Source organism: Ursus maritimus, unplaced genomic scaffold (assembly GCF_017311325.1).
Source record: "Ursus maritimus isolate PB19 unplaced genomic scaffold, ASM1731132v1 scaffold_3, whole genome shotgun sequence".
In the NCBI taxonomy this organism is placed as follows: domain Eukaryota; kingdom Metazoa; phylum Chordata; class Mammalia; order Carnivora; family Ursidae; genus Ursus; species Ursus maritimus.
The window spans coordinates 71,220,606-71,238,708 of record NW_024425563.1 but is presented as its reverse complement, the minus strand read 5'-3'; the positions used below and the strand labels follow the sequence as shown (position 1 = coordinate 71,238,708).

The window sequence follows — 18,103 nt, the reverse complement described above, 5'->3', positions numbered from 1 at the left end:
AGAGAGAGAGAGAGAGAGAGTGCTCGTGAATGGAAGTGGGGGGAGGGGCAAAGGGACAGGGAAAGAGAGAATCTCAAGCAGTCTCCACACCTAGTGTGGAGCCCAACGTGGGGCTTGATCTCACAACCCTGAGATACGACCTGAGCCGAAGTGAAGAGTCAGACACTTAACCAACTGAGCCACCCAGGAGCCCCTAAAATGGTATCCTACACATTTTTAAATGTTAAGCCTACCTGGGATTAATTATACCTTTTCATGATTTATTTTCATGATTTATTATCCTTTTTACGTACTATTGGATTAGATTTATTAAAAGTGGGCCAGTGATTTCTACATCTATATTCATGAGAGAAATCAGTCTGTAATTTTCTTATAATATTTTTGTCTGGCTTTAGGGTTGGAATGATGGTGGTTTCATATAATAAGTTGGGAAGTATTCTTGCCTCTTTAATTTTTTAAAAAGAATTTCTGTAGAATTTGTGTTATTCCTTCCTTAAATATATGACTTACTTTGCCAGTAGTGCTGCCTGACGCTGGCTTTTTCTTTGTGGCAAGGTTTTTGGCTACAGAATTAATTTCCTTAATAGATGTGGACTTACTTAGTTTATCTGTTTCTTCTGGAGTGAGTTTTGGTAATTTCTGTCCTTCAAGGAATTTGTCTCATCTAAGTTGCTGAATTTATTGGCATAAAGTTGTTCATAATTATCTGTAAGTCTGTAGTGATATGACGCCTCTCCAATTTCTGATATTGGCAGTAATTGTTTTTTACATTTTGTCCTTAGCATTCTGGCTTAAGAGGTTTATTTATTTTTAAAACAGTCTTCTCTGAAACAAACCAATCAGCTTTTGGTTTCCTTGATTTTCTTTATTGCTTTCTATTTTCTATTTCATATATTTACACTCTGATATTTACTCAATATTTTCATTCTTCTCCTTATTTTGAGTTTCAGTTGCTCTTCTTTTTCTAGTATTTTAAAGTGTAGTCCCATTGCTTGAGACCTTTCTTCTTCTCTACTGTACGCATTTAGTACTGTAGATTTTCTGCAGTTGAAGTACTACTTTAGCTACGTTCTGCCATTTTGATAGTTTGTGTTCTTTGTTTAGTTCAAGATACTTTCTAATTCTCCTTTTGTATTATTTAGTTACTGGATGTTTACTGTCATACTTATCTTTTAAATCCCATCTGGCTCCTTTTTAAGGTGTTCTCTTTATCACTGGTTTTAAGCGATTTGATTTTGATGTGCCTTCATGTTTTTCCTTTGTGTTTCTTATACTTGGGGTTTGTTGACTTCTCAGGCCGATGTGTTTCTACGTTATTATCATCTACTTGCCTCGGTGATGTGGGCGGTTTCACATCCATAACACATGTATTGCCTCTTACTATCACATCCTTAAGAAGAAACCATAAATCCTTAAAAATATTGAGTGCATCTCATTTACTTATGATAAATTGTTAGTTTTTGATCATGGGTAGAGGAATCTGCCTTCAGTCTTTTCAAGGCAACTTCAGTGGTATTGTGGTTTGCTAAAAAGTATGATGATATCCTTCTCATTTGACTTAATTAAAATTCAGCCTGTACTTTGCAGTTGAGTCATACTCTTGGGACACAGCTGATGTGTAAGATTTCTTTCTTTCTTTTTTTTTTTTTTTTAAGATCTTATTTATTTATTTCACAGAGAGAGAGAGCAGGAGCAGATGGGGGTGAGGGGCAGAGTAAGAGGGAGAAGCAGACTCCGCTGAGGAGCTGAGGACACAGGACCCTGGGATCATGACCTGAGCTGAAGGCAGACGCTTAACTGACTGAGACACCCAGGCGCCCCAAGATTTAATTAAACTTTTTTTTGGTTTGTTTAAAAATTTTTAAGGAAGGGCATAATTTAATTATATGTTCTTCACTACTTCAGCAGTTTTAAAAAATTGCATTGTCAGACATGTTTATTATACAATTCAAACAATACAGGGCATATAAAAAATTAGTAATCTTACCCTTTACCAGTTCAATTCCACATATCTGGAGGTATCTTATGTTAACAGTTTGGTGTGTTTTCTTCTATTGCTTTCACTGCTCTCATACATACACATACAAATATTTATGTCTGTGTCTGTTCTGTGTGTCTGCATATATATCCACATCTATATCCATTCATGCACATAGATACATGCATTCCTCATGCGGAATCATCCTATGCATAACACTCAGATACTTTGTATTTTTATTTTAACAATATGGGATTTTCTTCTGTTTTCCTGCTTTAAAAAATAAAGATGTGGAAACTTCACAGCAAGAAAAAGAAAACTTTAAAAGCAATTTCAGAATTACCTTTTCTCTAGAGAGAACAATAAAGTTTACCTAGCTTCACAGACAAGCTAGATGCCGTAAAATTATTTAATAAGAACAACAAAGTCCCCAGAGTATAGAAAGAATGAAAGGCTTAGAACACAGAATAGAAAACAATGGGGCAAAAGTCAGAGACTAAAATAAAATGAGAGAGTGGGGCAGGCAGGGCCAGAGAGTGAGGAAAGTTGGGAAGCAAATAGGGGTCTTGTAGATTTTGAAGTGTTATTCAGTGTTTCTCTTTTATGGTATTATTTCTTTGCATCCATTAGTTTTGGTATTAGAAAAAATGCTGTTTTCAGTTTTTCAACATCTCTACCCATTAACTCTTTTATATGCTCAAGTTTTATATTACAGTTTCGAGATGAACTTTGGGTGGGACAGATTTACTTTTGAAATACATGGTGATCTTTTTCTTTGCTGCGTTAGCTGCTTCCATGATGACCCATCATTTAAAATGCCCATCTGATTTAGCTCAACTGATTTTTTAAAAATTACCATTATTAAAGCAAATTGTCCAACTTCCTAATGATTCAGGATGATCACACTTGCAGGCAGGTGGTAAAACGTGTGACAGGGTTCAAGAAGCACGTCAGACCACTAGTAGTCTAAACCTTAAGCTTCCCATTTTACAGATAGCATTTTTAGTGTCTGCCCTAAATGAGTAGAGGTGGAATAATTATGAGGAATTTTTTCATACTGGGATTTAAGCTGGTATAGCTTTTAGAATGTGGACTTTCTGGGTATTTCCTGAAATGGAAATTAGCATGCTTTCTAGAATAATAAATCGCGTGTTTAATGACATTAAAGTTTCAGTGGGGAGTTCTGAATTTCTTTCTTCTTTCTCTTTTCCTAGATATGTGTCACAAAGATGTCTACACGGAACTGCCAGGGAATGGACTCAGTGATCAAACCCCTGGACACAATTCCTGAGGATAAAAAAGTCAGGGTTCAGAGGACACAGAGCACTTTTGACCCATTTGAGAAACCAGCTAATCAAGTAAAGAGGGTGCATTCGGAGAACAATGCTTGCATTAACTTTAAGTCCTCCTCCACTGGCAAAGAGTCTCCAAAAGTTAGGCGGCACTCCAGCCCCAGCTCGGTAAGTGCGGTCTTTACCAGCAGGGAAGCAGAAGGAGTATCTGTCTGACAGTCGTGGCCCGCTGTGCCGGAAGAGGGCAAGTGGCTTTATCAGTGCATTATTATGTGCTCTCTCTCAGGGTGGTTTAGTGTTTTGGGGGGAGAGAGAGTGCAATCTGTGTACAGACTCTTTATTCATAAGTACTCAGCAAGCAAATGAGAAATGATTCAACTTATTTTTGGAAAATTCTTTTTTTTTTTTTTTTTCTGGTTGTTTCCTGTTAGAGGATTTATAATTAGAGATCCTTTGGTATTTCAAACCTTTAGAAAAGGGTATTGAACTTTACTGTTTCTGTGGGCAATAAGGGTAGTTTTGAGTTTGGGAAATTCACAAAAAATGTCATTTCACAGTTAATGTGCAAATTCATTCACTTGTCTTATTACAGTTTGTTTTCAGTATAAATGTTTTAAAATTTAAGAGCTAGATGTTGAAATTGGTCTTCTTAAGGAGAAATCCTATTCATTGTAATGAAATTTTCTTACACTAGATTAAGGCAAGTCTTGCCTTTTGAACGAAGGAGGTATAAAGTTCTGAGGTAAATGCTGCTTTTTGACTGTAAAATTTTTACTGAAACTTTTATTTCCAAAACCGGCCTGCATTTAACCTTGTAAAAACCCTTATGATCTTTTTTAAAGTGAAGTAATTTTCAGATTTAACTTATACTTAAGAACCTTTTGAGTAGATGTTCTAAGAGTTTAAAAGGTAAGAGGAGAATGCTAAGAGAATTTGGTTCTATCATCCTGCTAAGAAACATGCCATTTTACAAATATTAAATATTAAATTTGATGAGGGCAAAGCAGAGCCAGAAATGTCAATTGCTGGAAGAGTATTGACGCTTCAATTCAATTAAACTTAATGACACTGCACAAATCTGGTCACATTTTGTGTTAATAAAGCCAAAATAAATATTATCAATGCAGCATTTGTGAGGAGCATTGATTATCTGTCCCCCCCACCCCAAACTGACCCCATAACCTTGTCTAAGAGTCCAAGGTAGCATCCATCTAGGTCACTAACTCCTGGGAGAACTTCTAGATTTAGTAGCATTTTACAAGAAATGAAAGAAGTTGTTGAGAATGATTGAGCCTATGTTATGGCAAGAGAATTATACATATTTTACTACATAGTAATCATAATATTATTATATATCAACCTAAGATGGTATATAGAAATTGGCATTTTCAGATATTGCAATGAGGCATACTTGTACTAAGAATTATTTACCTTTTATCTGAAAAGTGAATTTGACTAGCTGGCCTGTATTTTATCTCCATGCTGGTTATAATCTCTGGCTGCATTACCTCTTGGGTTGCTCAGATTCTTCCTCCTTTAGCCATTGGGAGCTCTTCGAGGTCGGCTCCTGTGCCTTTTTGAGATGTCTTCGCCCCTCTGTTTTTTGAACACGTCCTTACTTTCTGGTCCCACAAGACACTTTTGGCTGATACTGTATTTTTCCCAACCCCAGACCTAAAACCAGCCATTTCTCCAGAGACTCTCAGTTCCTTTTATGGGAGGATGCTGGCTCTGCTTGTTGCTGTCAGGGGTCCTGTAGTTCTGAAAGTCTGTGTGTACAACGTCATAATATAAGTACTAACAGTAGAGTTTCCATATTTTCAATATTTCTTAAGGAATTAGTTTCAGTTCTTCTCAAAGAAAGTTGAGTTTTGCCTGATGCTCTTTGCAGTTCTCTCTCTTTAAAGTTTAATTTTATCTGTATTAAAGTAATGCTTGACCATAGCTTAAAGGATCAAATAGACGAGTCTGGGAGGATGGCAGTGGCATAGGTTTTGAAACTTCTCTTGTAATTAGAACAACTAGTATAGTAAAACCCAAACCAATAGATAATATTGACAACAAATACAGCTGACAAGTATCTCCGTGAACGTCAAAATAGGAGTGAGGGGGAACAAACCATGAACATTTTTCAGAAATGCATGGTATTAGGAAGTGTGAGGATGGAAGGAAGCTCAGGGAAGGGGGAAGGACTACTCTTTGAGACTACTCTCAGAAACTCCCCCCCCCACCCCATTGCCATCAGGTACATGCTGGCAACTTGTTGGGTCATTCTTAGGACAGTGGCAGCAACTAGGAGAGACTTGGATGGCTTCTGTGAGTAGGTGAGTGCAAGGAGACCAGGGTGGTTTACTGATATTGGAGTAGTCTGCTGGCCTTTCTGTGACTTCTCTAGAATGTCAGATTGAAGCACCTTTCTGGGACAAAGCCCTGCACTGAATAGAAAGTACTGAAGTAGGCTTCTGTGGCCCCTCAACAGGGGCAAAGGAAATGGATGGTCCAGAAAGAAATGTTGGAGCAAAATAGATGAGGGAAGATCTCAGTGTGTGCTAGATTGTCTTTATTTTTTATTTTTTTAAAAGATTTTATTTATTTATTTGACAGAGAGAGAGACAGCCAGTGAGAGAGGGAACACAAGCAGGGGGAGTGGGAGAGGAAGAAGCAGACTCCCAGCAGAGCAGGGAGCCTAATGCGGGGCTCGATCCCAGGACCCTGGGATCACGCCCTTAGCCAAAGGCAGACGCTTAACGACTGAGCCACCCAGGCGCCCCAGATTGTCTTTATTTTTTTAACTTCGTGAAACAGATGAAAGAACTTTATTTTAGGAAGCTAGAAAAGCTATCTTGGCCACACCCCTGTCTTAAACGACTGAATAATTCATTTTACTTCACATAACCAATAGAAAAATTATTGGTTGAGTCCTATACAAAACCATGAGAAAAAAAAAAAAAAGAGAAAAAGGACCAGAATAACATCTTTACAGATAATGAAGGCAAAGCTAGAAGGAGGCGAAATTATCTTTATTTGCAGATTTTTGATGATGTATCTGGAAAATCCAAAAGAATCAATGAAAATACTCTAAACAGTGAGAGAAGTTAGCGAAGTGGCAGGTTATAAATTAACATACAAAACTCAAGAGAAACCTTTGTAAAAACAAGAATCATTATTGAAAACTGGGAAATAAAACAAATGACCAAGCATTTCTTTTCTGTGATTCCTACATGAAGTTTACCTCATGGTAACCTAGTTTTGATGGGGGGTGGTGGTGGTGGTGAATTAGTCTTTTAAAAATAATCCCACTAATACATCAAGAAAGAATAATATATTTAGGAATCACAATTTGGTAATCCCTGATGAGGCAATACATGTAGGTAGTGATTGTCAGTACCTGCTACCATCACCAAAAGAGAGATAGCCAGACACTATGATGTCCTAATGGAAGTTTACACAAAGCACCAACAAAATTAAACCTGACTCTGAACAAGCCTCCACATATAACCATTGATTTCCGGAGCACAAAGGAACACATCAAGAGAGGATTTTCTCTGTTGCGTTCCAATCCCCAAATATATTTCCCCTACTTTTTGGCTTTTCATATATGGTGTTTGTAATCTTGTGATGCCGTAAATGCTGTTCGTAACAAGACCACATGATATATGATGACTGAATTTCTTTCCTCGAAGAACTTTTTAAAATTTATTTTTTTCTTGAAGTATAGTTGACACACAATGTTACATTAGTTTTAGGGGTACAACATAGTGATTCAACAACTCTGTCCCTCTTTGCATAACTTTTAGATTTTCTTAGTCGTAATTGCTTCCTCTTCATTTGTTCATAATTGATATAATGAATTATTATAATTTCACTTATAAATCGAGGTCCCAGATTATTTGGTAAAACTATAAAATTTCTGAAATGAATCAAATCAAATCAGGTAGCCTATCAGTTTTTCTTCCCTCTGAGATTGTCCTTGAAGTTGTCAGTCCTTCTAATTCCCTCTGGACTACTTGATCTTCAAGCCTGCTATCCCGAGGCTTCCCGAGGCTTCCCTGCACCATCTTCCTGAGAAGTTTCTTTTCCAGGATTTTTGTGTTAAGTACCTAAGCTCTGGGGTGTGTGTGTTTCATGTTCTTGGTTTATGTCATTGCACATATGACTATGCCTTTATCCATACTTGGTAACTTGATTTATAATCTGGGTATAGGATTCTAGTTTAGAAAACAAATTTTTTCCTAGCCTTTTGAAGACATTGCTTTGTTCTTTTCTAGGTCCCTTTATTGTTGTTTAAAGCCCTAGACTATTCTGGTTGCTAATTTATTCTTTGTGGAAACTTCTAGGACTTTGTTTTCATTCCTGATGTGGACCTTTTTCTTGATACTCAGGGTATCTTTTCAATTTTGAAATTAATTTCTTTCAATTTCAGAAAACAGTCTTTTATTATTGGGTTGTTAGTTTTCTTTTTGGTTTTCTCTGCTTTATGGATATTTAAAATTTTCTTTTAATGCTTCAATTAAATTTTTAATTGATGCCACTATTTATTTCCAAAAGCTCTTTCTTATTCTTCAAATGTTCTTTTGAAAATCAACCTGTTCTTTTTCAATGAATAATGTTTTGTCTCCTATGTTTTTGAATATACTAAATGTAGCTTGGGGGAATTTTGAAGAGTGTTTTTTACTATACTTCCTAAATGATCTTGAGTTTCGAGTTCTTTGTTTCTGTTTATTTTTTTGGTCTCTGCCTTGCCTGTTGAGATTTTTCATTTTGGTGAGTCTAGATCATGCCTTTGGAGAGAACTGTTGACTGCATTCATATTATGAATAGTGCGCAAAAAAAGTTGATAAGAAGTTCTTTGTGCCACTGGTGCTTGTCAACTGGAGGTCTCAGCATAGGGACTATCAGAGAAGACCTAGCCATTGCATAGGAGGACTTTTAGAAGTTAGTATCAATCCATCTTTTTCCTTGGCTGAGTTGATCCCCCAGAGCAAATTTACCAATCGATTTTTTAGGATACGAAAGCCTTTACTGCTGTTTTTCTGAGATGATCAGGAAGGGGCCCAGGGGCTCCCAGTTCTACACAGACTTTCTGGTGCTTTGTTTTCATTCAGCATGACTCTTCATCCTGATTTCCAGTGTGGTTGGCATCCCAGTTCTGACCTGTCTGGTTCAACCTCTTCAGAGAATAAGCCTCTGCCGGGATTAGGGTAGGGCAGACACCTGGGGAGAGGCAAGTTCCCGGGGAAAGGACCTGTTCCTTAAACCCACTCCGACCAAGCACTTTGCTTTGGGCCACTCCTTGAAGTTCAACTTCCAATTCTTGAGTGTTTCTGGGATTCTGAAGTACGAACTGAGTTCATTCTTCTTGGGTTACGCCTGTGGTCATCGTCCTTGTCAGTGGCTTCCCATCCATGTGTCTCCCATCTCCAAATTTTTGTTTGTATCTTGTCTGCAATCTTCTTCTTACTTATTCTGTTTGCCCTTGTGAGTTATGACTTTACTGTCAGTTTAGTACGGATTGGTGAGGGGGAGAGATAAATACATGTGTTAAAGCCACCATGTTTAGGGGCGCCTGGGTGGCTCAGTCGTTAAGCGTCTGCCTTTGGCTCAGGGCGTGATCCCAGAGTCCTGGGATCGAGCCCCACATCAGGCTTCTCTGCTGGGAGCCTGCTTCTTCCTCTCCCACTCCCCCTGCCCGTGTTCCCTCTCTCGCTGGCCGTCTTTCTCTCTATCAAATAAATAAATAAAATCTAAAAAAAAAACAAAACAAAAACAAACCACCATGTTTAACTAGAAATTTCTGCTGTTTCTCTCCTATTGTTAACTTCCTTTCGATTCTCTTTCCTGAGTTTCTTACTGGGCCTACCCTTTCCTGTTCTACCCCGGGATATCTTTCTATATCAGACCACTTATATTACTTTGTGTGGAAACTGCTTTGCTTTCTTTTCTTTATAGGAGTTTTTGCCTCCATTCAATATGCCTTAGAAAAAAATGTCTTTGCTCTTTTCTCCTCAAGTTAGAAATGGTTTCTTTTCTCTTTTAGCATGGTGCTATAATACTCTGTTTTATTCTGAGTCCTTTCTACCTATTGCCTTTTTGTTCTCTACCCCATTGCGATGGAAGAAGGTATTTTATGATACTCTCTTTTATGGAAAGACTATTTTCCTTTGGATTCCTCATTGGACAGAAAATGGAGGCAGTAACACTTCTTATGTAATACCACTCTATAACCCATAGTGTATGGATTTGATCATATCATACCCACTGGCATAGGAATTTTAGGACAGATTTTGTTATAAAGATTTTTAAAGGCTAATGGGCATCAGAATAGTCCCTTTACCCAAGGGCCAGCAAGATTAATGCCATATCTTTATTTTGTTATTTCTTTGAAATATTAGTTATCTTGAATAGGCTCCAAGAGCACAGTTGAGAAGGAGGGAGAAAGTGAGCAGAAGTGTGGCACTGTGCTGAGTCCCCGTTTTAGTGAGGACAACAGGATAGCCGTTCCTGTTTTCTGGAATTACTGTGGTGGATGTATTGTACGATACCATGTCTTCCCAAGTAGGTATATATTGCTGCCTTGTTCACATACTGGTCGTTGCTAGGAATCACGACCGACATCAAGAAACCAAGAGTACCTTGACCTCAGAGACCATCACATTCCTCTGTATACTTCCTGAATTTGTCTAGTTAGTGGCACTTTAAAATTCAGGCAGAATCTAAAGAATGTGATTTTATTTGAATTGGTATATTTGAAGACGTATTTGAAAGCTTTTATTTGTTTCAAACATTTCTTGAGTGCCTGCTCTTCCTGGGCCTTGTCCCTGGGTAGTGTTTGATACTGGCACCAGCAGGGCAAGCTTCTTTCCCCTTTTCCTACCACTCCCTCCATCCCAGCTGTGCTCCTCAATGGCTAGAGCTATTGGAAGTGATGCGGGAGACTGCTTGGCTTGCTAGCCCAAGTTAGAAGGGATTTCATTGAGCTGTGCTATCAAAAGCTAAGCTTAAAAAGAACATATTTTCAGAAATTCATATTTAGATTCAGGTCCTCTATACCTTCCACCACAGAGTCTTCCAAATGTACCTCCTCCCATCTCCAGATAAATTTGTATCCCATGATAGGCAGGCCCAATCTGAAGAGGGGAAGAAGGTGCAAACCTGAGAGTCCCACTTCAGTTCTCAGGTGTTTATCCTTGGGCAGGTGTGTGTTTGTGTGTGTGTGTGTGTGTGTGTGTGTGTGTGTCTTATCTTGGCATTGCCTCCGTCTTGTGGGGACTAGAACATTCCTGGATAGAACCAAACCCCCTTGTTGGTTGTTACCACCTGTGGCACTTGGATCTATCTCTCTGTGTAGTATCTAGATCTATTTTGTAACCAAGTTATCCATCAACTGTGGATTACCTTAGAGTGACTGTGTAATGGGTCTAGAAATACAGGATGATAGAGTCTCTTTCTGAGATCAAAGGCAGAAGAAAAATTAGCAAAGGAAGATTTCACTTGAAATTCTTGTTTAATCAGGCCACATGAATCCTTCCCACCTGACCCTCACATCCACTCTCAAAATTATAGTATAATACAGTAGAGCAATTCAGGGCGTCATCTGTAATGTTAAGCAAGGTTAAAATCAATCTTTAGTGAATTCAGTATGAAACTGTGGACATCCTATAGCAATGTTATGGTATCATTAGAATGTACATAGAGGTATACTCATGCAGTTTATAAAAATGCAGTTCAAAACTACATCCCTGCTTTTAGGAACAGGGTTTCAGTGGATGACAAATTTAAGCATGATTTAATGCCTCTTCCATGAGCATTAGGTCTTCATGGGAAGATTCCATCAGTGCAGTAGTGGTAAAGAAGAGAGATCCTTGATTCTAATTAACTTGGTTTGAATTCTGGCTCTGCCTTTAGCTACAGGATGTTAGCTGAATTATTTACTTCTCCAGTCTTTAAAATCTTCATGTTCAAATGAGGATACTAATAGAACCAACCTCAGGGTAATGTTTATAGGGATTAAAATTAGGTGCTGTATTTGAAGTGATTAGCTCAAAGCCAGGCACATAGCTAACACTTGATATTAACTAGCTGTCATTGTTAATTACGCAAACAGTGAACTAGAGCTAGCAAAGGCCATGAACATCTCCTTCATGGCAGGATGGCAGGCACCATTCAGCTGCAATATTATCTTCATTTTTTCATTATCTATGCCAATGTTCCCCTCCACTGGTCCATACAATTGATGGTTCTCTGTACCTTTATTCTATTTTTTAAAAAATGTATTTACATTATCTCATTAAATTCCACATCTCTGTGCAGTTAGCGTTAGTTAGTAATTGCTGATTAGCCCTCTGTATTTCCAGTCCTGTAAAGTGCTATCTCAAGCCTGCACTCTAAGTAGGGAAATGATAAGCAGAGAACAGTTGCCCCATAAAGCTATTTCCAATCCACCCGTGCACCTGACAGCAAAGAGCCTAAGATAATACTTAGGGTTGACTACATATGGGTTTGATCTAGCGTCTATTTAAATGTGATGATTTAATAAAGTTGCAAGAAAAAAAATAGGCAAACCAAAGGCCTGAACTTTAATTATCAAAGAAAATAGGAACTCTCCTTCTGAATTATTCTTAATTTCACTCATTTGATGGGAAGGATTTTATTATTGGGCTCTTTAATGACTAAGCAGTTGGATTCCTTATTTATATGCATAGTAATTACAGATCAGAACATTCCTGGTTACTTAAAATAGGGGACTGACTTTACAAGAATCTAACTCCTAAAGCTCGGACTATCTTAAAGACATGCCCTATTCCATAGGCCCATTCTTTTGTAGATAAAAATTTTTAGAGAGACATTGTGTGTATATGGAGCTATGAAGCTAGCGTGATTGATCTGTAGATTACAGTGTATTTCCACAATGTATACATACCAGTTTCACAGGGAAAATAACATTGATTGTCTTAGCATCAAATGTGGCAAAATACTAATTTTCTGCCAAGACAGTATTAATAAGGTGTACATGAACCATGGCACTTAATGCGTCCAAATCCATTTAATTAGATAAATAGAATACTTTGTGCCATTAGCATCTTCTTTTACTTGATTTTTCTTATGGATAAATGGGTTTTTTGTTTTGTTTTGTTTTGTTTTTTTTAAGCATATTCTCCTTGTTTTTCTGATTTCCTCAATTCTTTCTTCGAGTAGAACATTTAGTGTGGTCTGTATCTTAAAACGATTACATCAACTCTAATATATAAGGCAGTTTATGAAGAGTAAAATATATTAAAAGTATTTGTGCCTTTTCAAGAGGAGAAAATACTGGCTTCCTATTCTTCTACCAGTTTTTGTGTGACTATGTCTTGTACTTGCTGTAAATACGCATTAGCAGTTTATCTCCTAATAGGAGTAAAGACGTAATTTGCTGCTGCTGCTTTTTTCTTGAACTTAGATTAGATTTATTCTTAAAGGAGCACAAAAGCAAACACAGACTTCTCATTCTAATTTTAAATAATTTAGAGTGGAACTGTGAACACAATATTTTCCCCATTGAAGATCATTTTATACTGAAGTTTAATATAGGTTTTAAAATTTCTATTTAAAACTTGGGCTCAGGAGGGTGATGGTAAAGTGTGACATTCACAAGCTGTTTCCCAGTGATGAAAAATGCATGAGAACATAACCCACACAGGACTAGTCAGGCGATTTTGAATGTAATTTTCCATTAAGTTTTACTTGATTCAACTCAGCACATGGTTTGTACCTTACAAGTTTCTTGAAGAAAAGAATACGTGGTCCATTGTCTTTATTAATCCCTTCTTAGTATGTCTAATTCGTATTACTTTGAACCTTTCTTCTTTTCTAGTATGTGCATATATATTTACCTTTTCTTGTATGTATTGATTTGACTGTATCCCCTGGGTCTTAAAATGTCATGTCCTTAGTGCCACATATTTATTTATGAATTTTCAATTTTGATTTTCTTTTTCACTCACATGGCTAAACTATTTCTGTTTTCCTTTTGTTCTTAATTGTTAATTTTATTGCATTGTTTTCAGAAAAAGCAACTTAAGATGTTTCTGCAGTTTTGAAATATTGAAAGTGGTCATTTTTTTGTTAAATGTGTGCTTGAAAAGAATATATATTAATATATATTAATATGTGTATTAGATTAAAATGATAATTGTCATATTCAAACTCATAAATCCCTTAACTTCTTCCTTGTCTGCTTGCTTTGTTAATGTCTGAGTGATGTAGTGTTGCCCATTATCACTGTGAATTTGACAATTTCTCATTTTATTGCTACCAGCCATTGTTTCATACATTTCAAAACTATGTTATTTGACTCGTACTAGTTCATGATTATTATGGGATATACTAATTTAATCTATTTGTTTTATGAATTCTAGCTTGTTTGCCATCAATATTGTGATAATGCATTATTTTGTAAAATTACTTTTTTGCTGTATTTTCCCTTTACTCCTTTTTCTTCAGATTTACTCATTTTAATTTTGTCTTTTCTGAATAGCATATTGTGAGACTTTCTTTGTTTTTTCAATCTGAGAAGTTTCTATTAATAGAGGAAATTTGTTCATTTATTTTTATTATAATCGATACAATTGGTATGTTTTACACGATTGATACGTTTAAACTTAAGTTCTTATTTTATGAACTTTTACTTAAGGTGTTTTCTTCTTGAGCACCCCGTCCTCTGACCTTTCACTTTTTTTTTTCATCCCTTTCCTCATTACATTGTGTTCTTCTATTCCTTTCTCCCTAATTTGTTTGGAATTTGTGTATCCATTCATATCCAATTCATATTATTTTGTGATGACCTTTGAAGAGTTAAGAAACAGACTGAAACATATGCATTTGGAGTTACTCAGCTTCTGCAGTCTGGCCTGATCAGTTGAAAAAATCTCAGCCTGCCCTTGCATCTTTTTTCCTAGGGTCCCTTGTCTTTCTGCGCTGCTTATATCGAGATAATACAGAATTTTATATTTAGATTTTTTTCTGTAGGGGGCAAAATTGCAGCTTTTCCATCCCACTGACAGGACTATTTTGAGTATAGTATTAGTGATTCGGAATCATTTTCGCTATTTATTTTGGAAATGTTGCTTAATTGTCTTTTTGTAGTAATTGTTGTCTGTGAGAATATTATGCTGATTGGATAGTTTTTCTATTTAGATGCAACCTGTCCCTAAAGTTTTCTAGGAGAATTCTATTCAGACATTGAGCTTATCATTTTTCATGTATGTCCATTCTTTTATTCACTGCCCATTGAATATTTTATTTCATTGATTAAGTATTTACTCTCTAAATCTCTAATTGTTTCTTCTTAAAAGGAGGTAATATCTTCTGAAATCTCTTTGAACATACTGCTTATTTTTTTTCAAAGTTATTCTTTCCAGTGTCACTCTCTTACCAGGATTTTAGTTTCTTTGCCCATTAAATTTTATGCTTTTCTTCCCCCCAGGTATTGATTTTCCTGAAATGATTTGTGATTTTTGATTATGTACTCATTTTTGTATTTGAGAATTGCTGTCAGCTTATTCAGTTTTCTGTAAATCATCTGTATTGATCGTATGAATGAGGCAGGGGTTACAGCTTGGGGATAGGGAGACTGTCATCCTTTTTCTAGGCAGTGGCTACTTCTGTCCTTGCTCTGCCCCTCTCGCCTGAATACCCACACTCTCAGCTGTCTCCTCTGTGCAGATGCTCCTGCAGTTTGCTTGGGAGGACACCCCGTGCTCAGCTGTGTTGATTAGTTTCACATTTACCTGGAGACTCCTGCTTCTTTTATCTGTAATAGTCTTCTACTACAGGTTGGGGCTTTAGGTTGCCCTAGTCTTTTCTCTGAAGTTTTGATTCTGATTACTGTCTGTCTTTCAGAATTTCTCAAAATTTCTGATTAAATGGCACTTTTTCTTGTTTCCCATTCCTGTTTCTGATTTATTATTTTTGAAAAATATCTTCTCAGTCACTGTGTGGCATTTTGGGTGGGAAGGAGGTAAGAAGCATGTGTTCAACTTGCCACACAGTATCTTTATAAATGGTGGGAGTCTGATCCACTGCCCTTATGTTATGTTTTTCAAAAGTGGTATAAGAGCACATGCTCGAGGATAGTGTTCTGTAAACTTTCTGCAAGAAGTTCTTTTCCTGAGCTTCTGAAATTCATTAATTATGCAGTAACACAATCACCAGCAACTTTTTATCAATTATTTATGTGTTTATAACTGAGATTCGATAATCCCTTTAAGAGGCTTTTAACTCCTCATATAATTATCATTTTCTGATATGTTTTGATAGTACCCTTTTATAGTGACATTCAAATAATAGATAACTTGCCCCATGGAGCATGGCACTACCCACTTCTTGTCTGGTAAAAGTTGAGGTGGGAGCTGGGGACAGCGAGAGTGATGAGATTACTCACTTTTAGCACTTTTATCATCTTGATGGAATGTACCATGTCTTTAGGAAGAGTTATTTGCTGTGGCAAAACCTTAAGGGTTGGTTTATAATACATAAGACAGTTCCCTTTGTGTCAATGAGTAATATCTGAGAGACACATCTGATTATTTGTTTGCATTGTTGCTAAGAGGTATTGGAGGAGTACCTTAATCTGGCCGGATATTACACAGTCACGATTTATAACAGGGGTCAGAGAGTAAATATTTTCAGTTTTGTTGGCTGTATCGTCTCTGCTGCAGCTGCAACTCTGTTGTAGCTTCCAAGTCATAAGACAGTATGGAAATGAACATGCATGACTGTTTTTTAATAAACTTTGTGGACACTGAAATTTGATTTTCATATATAATCTCTTCGTGCTATGAAATTTTATTCTTCTTTTCACCCCCCCATTAAAAAAAAAGAAACTTTTCTAAGTTTGTGGGATGAACACGTGGTAGTTTAGACTAGCCAGCCCCTAATTTAGAAGATTATATAATAACATGGAAAATATTCATAATATGTTGAGTGGGAAAAACAGGTTAAAATCAGTATGTATAGTGTAATCCCATTTATGTAAAAAAGCAGTGGTCAGCATATAGATAGCACTGGAATAAGAGATATCAAAATATTAATGGTGGTTCTTTCTTGGTGGACAGATTATGGGTAAATTTAAACTTTCTACATTGTGTCATTTGCATTTTCTGAGTTCGTATCCTGAATAGTTATTATGTTGTTTTTTAGAATAAAATATTCTTATGACAGAAAAAAGTTATTTAAAAAAGTGACAGAATCTATACATTTTTAGCAAAATTGGCCTATTTATTATCAATTAGTTTGATACAATCTGTTTTGTTTACCCTCTGCTCCATTTTTAGCCGACAAGTCCCAAATTCGGAAAAGCTGACTCATACGAAAAACTGGAAAAACTAGGGGAAGGATCTTATGCTACAGTATACAAAGGGAAAAGCAAGTAAGTTCATTCGCTTTTTAATATTTCACATTTAAAATGTACCTGATCTCTTAATACAGATTATTAGCGATCAATAATATTAATTTATTTAAATAATTCTCTTTTAATATATAGTAGCTTTTCCCTCTCAGTTTTTGTTCTTGTTGTTGTTTTAAGAAGTGTAAAAGTCAGCAGTATTGGTTTTCCCTGCTAGCAAACAATTTTACAGACTTATCCAATTTATCTTTTCTGTCCTACCCCTGCCCCCCCTCCCCAACATTGAGGCTGGAATCCTCAAATGAGAATTCGTTTCCAGGTGAATGGTATGATTAATTTCTTCTGGAGGTTTAGTGTTTGCTTAAGAATAAGAGTACTGATTTGACAAAATCAAATATATTGGCCATTCTTATGTCTTTTTAACTGAGCTTTTACTCCATCTGAAGAAATCACTAAATTAAAAAAAAAAAAAACAGACTTTTTCTTTTTTCCTACCTGTGTACTTTGACATCATACTACATATATTTTCACATGGAGAAACAACCTTCCCTCCTGTTGATATCTGCCCCCCCACCCATGCTATCCTGGGGTCGGGTACGGGTTTGGATTCTTGAAAAGCTTACCCCATATGTTTCTGATAGGCCTCCTCCCTCTCTCTCATTGATTGAGAATGCAGAGTTATTGTATTTGGTGGCTTGTAGAAATGTAATGCTGTTTCTCAAATAATAAATAAAGAGATACAAACCTTGCGTTACCTTGATAACATTACCAAATAATGTTGAAAAATAATTTTCTGAACCATCCCTGTTTTTGTCTCTCTTTTAAGTCATTATGGAAGATAGGAAATTCTAACCTAATTAATTACCTAGAAACATGTAATGGAAAATTCTCTGAAGGAACATTCTAAACACATAATTGGAAATTTTGACCATTTAGGTAATCTTTGGCTTTTCTGGAATGTAGTCTTATACCTTGCTTATGTTTTTTAAGAAGATGAAGAAATATTTCTGACAAAGGAAGATATGTAAGTAAGGATGCAGGGATAATATAGTAACAAATAGTAGTACTAATTTTGAGATTTTAGATATTTACCAAAAAAAAAAACTTTAAAAAAATTTGAATGAAAAAGAAACATGATGGGGAATAAAAAAGCCAAGTCAAATCTAGAGGACTGGTAGTGACTTAACTAGGGTACCTGAGCATTATAGAATATTGCTGAGCAAATTTTAATAGAGGTTGTGTGTGAAACTTTATATTCTTTCCTAAAGAAAAATAGTTATTTCTCTAATATATAAAAATTACTTATACATTTAATGTTTATAAGGATCACTACACTGGATTAAGCAATTAGTTTGTATAATGTATGGTATATCCATTGTCTCATCACTTCTCATGATGCCCTATAAAGATAGTTCCTGTAATTATCACCTCCATTTGACCAGGAATCCT

The 18,103-nt window shown here is 36.2% G+C and overlaps 1 protein-coding gene across 1 annotated transcript in view; it reads left to right on the top strand.

Moving 5' to 3' along the window:
- The window catches only part of CDK14 (cyclin dependent kinase 14), a 544,514-nt gene that overhangs the window by 120,102 nt on the left and 406,309 nt on the right, over positions 1-18,103 (top strand). The window contains exons 3-4 of the mRNA XM_040644288.1: positions 3,193-3,438; positions 16,584-16,678. Of these exons, the coding sequence (XP_040500222.1) occupies positions 3,193-3,438; positions 16,584-16,678 (341 nt within the window). The remainder of the gene's footprint in view (positions 1-3,192; positions 3,439-16,583; positions 16,679-18,103) is intronic.